Genomic DNA, 10,490 nt, shown 5'->3' with positions numbered 1-10,490 from the left:
CCATGCCCGCGCCCACCCATCGGGCCTGGCACGTGAGGATATAATAAATACACGCATAAACATAACGAACTTGCTTCTTGAACAGTTATTCCATTAAAAATTGCATTTTGTTCTGCTAAGGACAGTTTTCCCCCAAGTGCTTTAGTAGAACAGAACTGATTTTTAATCATGCAAATTAAATACAAATTTCTCATCAGATTTCCTGTGGTCAGGCATAACAGAAGACAATTTAGGCACTGGCGTGCTTGGAAAGGCTGGTCTGTGAAGTGGCTGGACGCACGCCGTGTCCCACCTCTCATTGCTGCCTGCCTGCCTGCCTGGCAGCACAGCAGCCCTCCAGCTGTGCCCAGATGTGCAGCTGCCAGGGCAGGCCTCATGGCTGGTGGGCTGGTCTGGCGAGCTGCCCTGGGGCTGTGCTAGGGAAGAAGTACAGAGAAGGTCCTACCTAAAGCTCTCTGTTCGTCCCAGGGGGCTGGGACAGAGGTGTAGAAAAATGGTGTGTTAAGGATGGACTAAAACCTAGAGAACTGACCCTGAAAACGTCTTCACGGGCCAAACCATTGCTCCACTTGTCCAATAATCCATTGGCTGCACTGAGTATAATGCAGTTATTAATAAAATCCTGACCTTGTCTTTCTGGGAAGGGCGTAGGTTAATACTCCTTACTATTACAGTAACTCACTTTACTAGAAGATATATTTTACATGGGTTTCTACTGCAGAAAGGCACAAAGAAAAACAATTTCAGCCTAGAGAAAATGCCCGTCCTCTGGCTAAATAAAATAATATTTTTATGTATTTGTCCTTATAAATTCCCAGCAGTAAATCAGTATCTGCTTTCAAATGGCAACACACGTCTTTACTGAGTGGTTTTCTATTTGGAGAGGCCTCACTGTCTACTTGGATGGCATTACAACCTTAATCAACATTAAAAAAGAGACAGAATTAATTATTATCTATTTCAAGGCCCTGTGCCATTACGAGAGCTGTCAGAGACTGGTTTTGAGGCCAGCACTTCTGCTTTTGCAATCAGACACGGTTTCCCTTGGAATCCAAGCACAGGTTTCTATTTGTGCTGCATAACTTTATGTAAGAAGCGCGGTATTACTTACCAAACACGAGCAGGAAACATGCTGCAGGACACGGGTGTGCAGCGTACAGGCCGTGCACAGCGCTGAGCGGGTACGGAGCAGGAAAATGAGGAATTCTTTGAGGAAATTACCTTGTTCTTCAGCTGGAGGCCAGCATGGGACCTCTCCTGCTGCTGCTGGAGGCTTGGGGGATCCTCTGATCCGCAGCTAACCTTCCCCAACGGCTGCTGCCGTGATGGTGTGTGAGGGAACGTGAGAGACCCTGAGGGGCCTTGAGGGACCATGAGAGAACACGAGGGACCCTGAAGGACCGTGAGGCATCATGAGGGACCGTGAGGGACCATGAGAGAGCATGAGGGACCCTGAGGGACCGTGAGGGACCATGAGAGAGCATGAGGGACCCTGAGGGACCGTGAGGCATCATGAGGGACCGTGAGGGACCATGAGAGAGCATGAGGGACCCTGAGGGACCCTGAGGCCCTGTGAGGGACCATGAGAGAGCATGAGGGACCCTGAGGGACCCTGAGGCCCTGTGAGGGACCATGAGAGAGCATGAGGGACCCTGAGGGACTGTGGGGCATCATGAGGGACCGTGAGGCATCATGAGGGACCGTGAGGGACCATGAGAGAGCATGAGGGACCCTGAAGGACCGTGAGGGACTGTGAGGCATCATGAGGGACCGTGAGGGACCATTAGAGAACATGAGGGACCCTGAGGCCCTGTGAGGGACCATGAGAGAGCATGAGGGACCCTGAGGGACTGTGGGGCATCGTGAGGGACCCTGAGGGACCCTGAGGGACCATGAGGGAACATGAGGGACCCCGCGGCACCGTGAGGGACCGTGATGGCCCCTGAGGGCCTTCAACGCCGCCCGCGGGAGCGTGAGGGAGCGCGCGACCCGCCCGACTCCGCCCCCCCGCCCCGCCGTAACGGCCAATGCGAACGGGGCGGCCGCTGACGTCACGGCGGCTCGCTCCCCCGGTAGCAGCGGCGGCGGCGCGCGGCGGCGGTCAGTGCGCGCTCGGCGGCGGCCGCAGCACCCCCGGCCCGGCGTGTGGCTCCGCGGCGGCGGGGCAGCGCAGGCCGCGCCATGTCGCGGCACAGCCCGCAGGAGGAGAACTTGCAGGGTAAGGGCGGGGGGCCGCGGGCAGGGCGGGCCGGGCCCGGGGGCGGTGTCGGTGTCCGCCGTCCTTCCCTCGGCGCTGAGGCGGGCGGTTGCGCCGCCGCTGCCGGGGCACGGGCGCTCCGGGGCGGTCGGGTTTCACCTCGCCGTCGGGTTTCACCTCGCTCCGCCCGAGGGCGAAGCCGCGGGGCAGCGTCTCGCAGCCGTGAAGGCGCCGGGAGCGCGGTGCCTTCGTGTGCCCGAGCGGCCCCGAGGGCTCCCCGGCAGGGACGGGGCCTGCGGGGCGCTCGGCGGCCGGTGCCTGCCCGGGGGGGGCCGCGGCCCGGCGGTACCGGCCCGTACGGCCGAGCTGCCTCAGCGCAGGGACAGGGGGGCCGGGTCGGGTTTAACAGCCGCGATACCGGGGTTGTGTGGCCGAGCCACCGAGTGCGGCTGGATTAATACAGACCCTCGTGAGACTTGGGCGCTGGGGTGATATAAATCCTTCCTCGTCTTTAAACCGTCTCTGGGCAGTTTGGGACGTGCCTCTGAGGAGAGAGCGGGGTCGATCGCGTGGATTGTGCGTTTAGCAACGGTCGGAACGGAATTTCCCTCACAAGGGACAGGTCTGTGGGCAACACACATTAAATTGTGGGATTTACACGGTGATTTTAGCAATTTAAGGAGGCGTTCCCGACTTTCTATGTAATTTTGCTTTTTTATTTCCACTTTTGAAAGCCATGTGTTAAGAAATTAAGATTTTTCAGAGCTGATTGAGTGCCTTTTCAGTGCTGATCTGTACTCCTGGACTGGAGTATCGTATAGGATCATTCTCTTCAAAATCCTTCCCCATGACTCAGTCTGTTCAGTTTGCATTGCCGCATCACACGTGCTCTTATCTGTTTATATTTCCAACTTCATAAAAATACAGGCTCGTTTATCTTTAAATGGTAATATAACAATACATTCCTGGTGCACTGGCACAACCTTATTCTGGGCTGTGTGAAAGGAAAAAAAAAGGAAATGTGTAAAAGGAAAAAAAAAAGGAAATGTGTAAAACATGCACTGTGATCCTTCTGTTATAATCCTTCTGTTATAATCTTCATCTTCTCCGTGCTTTGTGATACATTCACTGTGCTGTACCCAGTAAGATTCCAGTAGGTAGTGTGAGCTTGCTGTGGGAAGGAGTTATGTTCGCCTGTGATGCTGATGATTGCTGAAACGTGAGCGTGCCTCAAAGAGTGCACATCTTTACTGAAGAAAATAGCTTCTGACCACGTAGACAGATCACTGTAGTGCAGTCCCCACAGCACGGAGTTGTTCTGCCTTCCTAAGTAGAGGAGCTGAAGCAAGGTGGTATGTGCTGAGGAGCCAGGACAGGTAGGCTAGGATGCTCAAGGTGTCTTAATTTAAACTTAAGTGGTTGTGATCACTCTTTGGTAACAACTTGGGCTTTCATAAATTTGGGGGGAAAGAGTAGGGAAAAGTTTGTCTGGGCACAAACCCAGACACATACCATGTTACGGTCACATGGAGGGGAAAAAAGCCATGGACCAAGCAAACCAACAAACCAGTTATGAAGTAAAAGGGGTTATCCAGAAAAATGTTTCTTCCACACTTGGCAACCCAGTGTGTTTCTGTTCAAAATATTTTGTGGTCCTCTGGCTTTTCAGAGGAGAGATATTAATGGTGTTGATGCAGATTAAGCAGTTTGGCTTATTGCTGTTTTAATTTCATTTGTGAACCGTCACATACATGAATCTCTTCACACCCAGAATATCTGTCTGCGTTTGATGGTTATATGTCCCACTAGGTCTCTGCATTGGCTTCTCCCCTTCTGCACACCTTGAAAACTGCTCCTTTATCCCTTCTGCTGTTCTCAGAACGGGGCTTACTTCTGAGCTCTGCCCCAGCCTCTCCCTCTGGAGCAGGAAGGGTCCAGCACCACTGGGGTGTCTCTCCCTGTCCTTGCCTGTGCCTTAGCCATCCTTTATTTCCTATAAACTGCTCTAGGGTGGGCACAGTACATCTGACTGCTGCTGTTTACACCCATAAACATGTACATAGGTGAATTCCACTGGCACTCACCTAACTTAAATCTTATCTGTCCCTTGAGCTGCTTTAGAAACGAGACAACAGATGCAGGTCCTTTAGTGCGTTGGTTACTGCTAGCCCAGGAGAGGGTTGTTGTTCAGCACACTCTTAAAAAAACAAAGCTCCACGTGACTCTCGGTGTTAAATATACTGCAAGTAGCAAACACATGATCTGATCGTTGCCACATATCCTCTGGTGCTTAAGAGTAACACCTAAAAATGCTCACTGAAAAAAGGCTGAGCAAAACACAGTTAGTGGAGTCTGGAGCCTAAAATATTTTCAATAAATGAATAAATAAACTTTGGCAGAGAAAGTCCTTGAGATTATTTTATTTGGCCACCACCTATGTTGAACAATAAAAACCATATCCCAGAATAAAAGATCTTCAGCTGCAGAAGGGGACACAATGTACTGACCAGCTTCTTTTCGGTGCTCGCTCACAAAAGCACCCCCCCGTTTTGGCATCGCATCGTGTTTATTAACCGAGATGTCAGTGCTGGTACTTCTGCGTGTCGTGCTGGGGAGGATCAAAGCTCATATTTTACATGCCCTTTACACAGAAGCACTGGCTTCATTCTGGTTCTGTTTTCCATTGTGCCAAGCAGGTTCCTGGGTGGAACTCCACTTCAGCAGCAATGGAAACGGCGGTGGAAGCACTGGCACCCCGGCGGGCCAAGAACAAGTACCTGCCTCCATTTCCATTCACAATGGTGACATGGAGAAAATACTCCTTGATGCTCAGCACGAATCTGGAAGAAGCAGTTCAAGAGAAAGTTCACACTGCGACAGGTAAACAACATGCTTTGTCGTAAGCCAGGTGAGGGTTGCTGTTACACAAAGCCATTTTTAGGTACAAGAGGCAAAGATGTGTATATACATGTGCACATGCTTATACACACATGCAGAGAGAGGAAAACTTCATATTTAAAAGACTGGTATTTAAATACTAGAGTAATGCTTGGTAGAAGCCCGTGCTGAAACCAGAAGTTACAGGGGAGAGGACTCTAGAAGACTCCTCACATCTCATGAAGATGCCATCATGGGGTTTGAGTGCATCCTGATAAATTAGTCCAGCAGCAGCAGCTGAACTTTCTTGCTGGTGTACCAGCTGCAGCCCTGTTCTGGTGAATAAAGTGCTCTGGAGCCGTGTGGGGCTGTCAGTCTGAAGGGTCAGTCCTCATGCAAGCAGTGTCAGTGCTGTTCTTCAGAGCTTCCAGCACTGCTGCCTGGAACAGGAATGTCAGAGAAAGGTGATAAAAAGCACCTTGGGTTGTGTAATGAGGCACAGCAGTTAATAGTTCTTAGGTAGTTGCTGAAGAGTTGTCCTATATCTAGTTTACAAAACATAACAGATTTCTAGGAGTAGAACACAACAGACAACTTACATGGGATGCAAATTGTCAGTCAGTGTTATTAATTCATTTTTTTGATGGGCTGTGAAGTCTTCAGCCTAAAGTTTATTTAAAAAAAAAAAAAGGACCCAAAATAGACAGCAGGATGCAGAACTTCCTAGTCTCATCTGGCTAGGTTTGAGTTCAAACCAAACTCCACTTTTATTCATTTGCTGCCCGTTGTTAGTAGGTAGGATGGGCCAAATCACACAGCCTCACAGGCGTACCTCTGCTCTGCTGGAAACCAGCTGTGTGCATCGAGCTGCTGGGCAGATGGTTGGAAAAATCAAAGATTAATTGAATATGATGATATCACCCATTGACAGATGAATCTCTTAGGTTCTGTCAGGGCACTGTAGCTCTTTGGGAGCACTGTGCATGTAAGCATTGTTGACTGGCTTTTACTGCACGCCATAAATGATATCATAAAAAATTTAATGAGCTCTTTCTTATCTGCACTTCTCTTTATCAAGCCCTCCTCGTTCCCAGACGCCTCAGGACAGTCACAGAGCTTTGGAAATAGGGAGTCACAGCAGTGGAGAAAAGAATAGCTTTCAGGTAAGAATCTCACCTTGCTTTGGGAGAAAGAATTTCTTAACTCTTTCCTAAGCATTAGGAAACAAGAGGTGAGGCTGCTGATGTAGAGACTTAAATGACTTAGTGACTTGGAATCATCTTTGCAGAATCAGGCTCTGTGTGTTTGTATCTGACTTGCAGGTGTTTTTTTTAGCTCTATGATGAGATACTATTTTTATCACAAGACCTTGGCTCCGTTTAGTGCCCATGTATTAAGCAAGAAACTGTACTCTTACTCAGCATCTGTGCTGTAATTCACTTGGACACAAAGCCACGGTGGGTTTGGGGTGTTTTTTTTCTGCAGAGATGTGTGCAGACAGACCTGGGCCCACTTCACTGGTACTCCCAATCCTGGCCCAACAGCCAGGTAGCTTTGTGAGACTGGAATTAGTTTCACTTGGCTTGTATGAGCTTGGTCAAGGCTCTTCAGACAAGTATGACATCTGTCTGGTTTGGAATGCAGGCAGAAAGTCTCTTGTGCCAAACGTCAGTTGGATGTTGAACTGGAGATAGTGTCAGGTCCTGGGTGTAAGGGTTAAGTGCAGGGCTCTGGCGTTTTATTTCCAGGGTAGTCTTTACTTAAGCAAATATGGGTCTGGATATGGTCTTGTCCATTCACATCCTGCTCTGAAGACAGATCTCCCTCATCCCCCTGTCTTTATCTGGGGTGTAAATCCCTCAGTAGATGTGATACGGCGAGTCCATACAGGAGCAGTGAGCTGCAGAGGTGGTCTAGCATAGGGGCTTAGATGCAGAGCAGGAGCTTTGTTCTGCAGTACTAACTTCCCACCTGTCCTAGTTCTTGCTACTGTTTGGTAACGGCTCTTTGTTTTAGTCTGAAGAAGATTTTCTTGAGCGGAGGAAAGAAGTAGAAAGGCTGCTGAAGAAGAACGCAGACTGGATGTGGGACTGGTCCAGCCGGCCAGAGAACATCCCCCCCAAGTGAGTGCTGGCGGTGTTCCTGGGTGGGCTCGGACGCAGCTTTTACTTCCACAGGTCTGAGTATCTGTTAATGTTGTGACTGTGTTTGCTTCCTCAAAACCAGGGAGTTCCTCTTCAAACGTCCCCGGCGCACAGCTACTCTCAGCATGAGGAATACCAGCGTGATGAAGAAAGGGGGGATCTTCTCAGCGGAATTCTGGAAGGTTTTTCTTCCATCTTTGCTTCTTTCTCATCTGCTTGCCATTGGACTAGGGTAAGTTTAAATTTAAAAAAAAAGGTAGATTTTTTTTACCTGTTTTCTCTGAGGCCTAATTCTGACTCCCAATTCCTTCTTGTCTAATACACTTCTCTCCATAGAAGAATGGATAGTTATTGAGGAGGTGCTTTCTACTTGTGGGGTTGCTGAATGTGTCAAGTTTTCCTTCTCTGCTTTTCTCACTAGTTGAGAATTTTTTAAGGAGCAGTGACATTAGGAGTTGTATGTATGAACTATAGTTCTACAATGCTCGGTTCCATTGGAGATAGGACTTTTAATCTCACAACTAATTGCAAAGGAAAAAGAAACCATTTAATATATTTTACAATTCGACTCAAGTTGGTGATGTAAGTACGTACTTTCTTCTTGGTCACTTCCACCACTGCTGCAAATTTGTGTCATTCCAGTTCCATAGAGCGAGTAACAAAGTCACATCTTCAGAAAGTGCTTAATGTATCAGTAAAATAGTTACACTTCAAAAGAACCATTTCTTTAAGCTACAAGAAGTGCATGAGTAGAAGATGCAATGTCAGGCAGCTGTGAAAGCATACCAAGCTGGGACATAATGACCAGAGAAGTAGTAAGAAGTACGTGAAGATGGCAGTAAAAGGAGAGGTTTACACATTTCAGAGGTGTTTAGCAAATGGAAAAACTTAAGGTAATGAAAGGAAAAAGGTAATAAAAGCTGTGCCTTGGAGCAGTGTGCTCTGGCTGACCCCCTGCTTCTCTCTGACGCTCACGTTCCTCAAAGGGAACAGCTCACACAGAATCACTCAGTCCTAGAACTCGGGGGGCGTCACTGGACAGGGGGTGCACAAGGGCACTGGCAACTGGAAACGGAGCTTCGGAGTAGTCCCTTGACGTGCCTACTTCTCTAGAGCAGGCACTGCTGCTCCTGGGACTCGCAGAACTGGTCACCTGAGGAGCAATCAGTGTTCCCTACGTGCTGTACGTCCTTTGTGGAATGAAATGCAACACTCACTGCCCCTGTGTTCTTGATCCCCAGGATCTACATTGGGAGACGCCTCACGACCACAGCTTCAAGCAGCACGTTTTAAAGGCACCTGCAGTCTGGTTGCAAAGCAGAGGCTCAGCTGGGAGTGCAGGAGGTGAACACAGGAACACCCGAGCGCGCGCTGGCTGCCTGGGCAGCGTGTGCTTGTGCTGTAGGTGTTCCTAGCTTAGCGAGGATGGGAGAGACACTAAAGCTAATACATCATCTGTAGTCTTCTGGATCAATTCATAGAGCTTCTTTCAGCTGCAGCAACATCTGTTACCCTGCTTTGTAGTGAAGTATCTTTGAAAATTACAAGAACTTGATGTTTAAAAGCAATCCTAGCTTTCATACAGCCGTTGTGACTCAGCTGGGTGTTCACCTGAACTGCTCTTTATACTCCATAGATGCGAATATTCGTCACTGCTGCTGTAACCACCCCAATAAGGGATTAGCCCAGAACAACGTGTGGCCTTATGTATCGTACGTGGGAATTCAGAGGAGCTTTTACCTCCCTCGAGGCAGTTTCTTCCTTGGGTAGATGTTGCTCAGCTCTCCTTCACGTTTGTGTGAGATGGGAGGTGGCGAGAGGCACAGTCAGTATCACATGAGTGACACCTCCATCAGTTTTTAGTTCAGAGGGTGATGCACAACAGCCTGCATTAAAATTTGGACTCCACTGCCTCGTAGCTAGCTTCTGTTGCAAAGACATTTATTTAACTCCCCAGTTAATAGAAGTTCCTTCTGTTCTATCTCCTTGCAGACTATTGCTTCTCAGTCTTTTTATCTGTAAAATAATAAATTTGCATCTTCTATTTGCCTCAGCCTTGTATAGATTTAAGGAAGGGTTGCTTGCTTGGTTGTTTTTACTAAGGGAATGCCTTTTCAGTCAGTGATTTTACTGTATTTAATGAGAAGAAAATGAATGTTTGCCAAAATACTGTGTTTTATATATTTAAATAAAAAGGTTCCTTGTGGATTCAGAGTTTTCTCATTTCTTTTTTGTCTAATCATTGTTGGAAGGGGCTGACAAGGCTTGGTGTCTCTAAACAAGTTTCACACTGTTTACTTGCCTGACAGATCCCTAAGAAGTTTCTGTAGCAAACAAACAACTTCACTGCTTATTGTTAAACTTGAGCACGGCGAAGCTGGCAGGAGGAGTCACTCAGTAAAGAGAAACTTACTGAACTGGCAAAGGCAGGTTCTATTTTGTACCGACATCATCATTTAAAAATAAATGCGCTTTCTACTTTCTTCGTGTCCTTATTTTGCTGTACTGACTTTTCTCCTGTGCTTGAAATGGCACCTGTAAAGGTGGTGAGTGGCACATTGTGCCAGCACAGGGAGCCCGGGTCCTGTGTACCTTACCACAAGGGACAGCAGGAAAATGAATTAAAAAAAAAATAAAACAAAAAAACCAAAAACCAACCAAAAGCTAGTCCTGATGCCGTTAAACTAGCAAATTATTTGACGTCGTTACCCAATTATTGGTCAAGCTACGTCAGCTTTCTACAGTCACATGTTGGCTTTGGGCCTGTGCGCTTCCAACATTGAATTTCTATGAGGCACCTATTGCAGAAATCACAGTTATTTTTTTTTAAAACAGCTTTGAAATGCACAGGCTTCCCTAAAGCCATGGAACCAGTGGACAAGTAGTCCAAAAAAAAATATAAATACTAAAAGAAATGGCCTCGAACTGCCTTAACGTGCTGGATAGTGACAAAATTTGCACTGAAGACTTTAAGCCCTTTGATCCTCACGCTTCATACCAGAGGAAAGGGGAAAATCAGTCAATTCTGAAACTAATTTTCTTTAAAAAAAATGGTCACCGCATAAAGAAGTGGCATTTCAAGTACCGCTACTCTAAGTGCGAGGAGTGCAACGCTCCTGAACTGCTCACAGAAGTCTGAAAAAACAGCAATTTTACCAAAATGGCAATAAAATCTGGTTTTAGATAAATTGAGATGATAAAATGAAATGATAAAAATTTCATGAATCATCAAAAACTATTTAATTGAAAGTGGTACAAGCAAATCAGGTTTG

General features: G+C 47.6%; 1 protein-coding gene across 1 annotated transcript; it reads left to right on the top strand.

Annotated features, from left to right (window-relative positions):
• The first annotated feature begins 2,106 nt into the window (after positions 1–2,106).
• BNIP3 (BCL2 interacting protein 3) lies at positions 2,107–9,432 on the top strand. The gene is made up of 6 exons (XM_068398522.1): positions 2,107–2,218; positions 4,894–5,077; positions 6,153–6,237; positions 7,091–7,197; positions 7,301–7,450; positions 8,460–9,432. Exons 1-6 carry the CDS (start codon positions 2,182–2,184, stop codon positions 8,509–8,511), a joined length of 615 nt encoding a protein of 204 aa, XP_068254623.1. The 5' UTR covers positions 2,107–2,181; the 3' UTR covers positions 8,512–9,432.
• The last annotated feature ends 1,058 nt before the right edge of the window (positions 9,433–10,490 follow it).

Source organism: Nyctibius grandis, chromosome 4 (assembly GCF_013368605.1).
Source record: "Nyctibius grandis isolate bNycGra1 chromosome 4, bNycGra1.pri, whole genome shotgun sequence".
NCBI classification, from domain to species: domain Eukaryota; kingdom Metazoa; phylum Chordata; class Aves; order Nyctibiiformes; family Nyctibiidae; genus Nyctibius; species Nyctibius grandis.
Note: the sequence above shows the minus strand (reverse complement) of the source record. Positions and strands in the feature narration are given on the sequence as shown.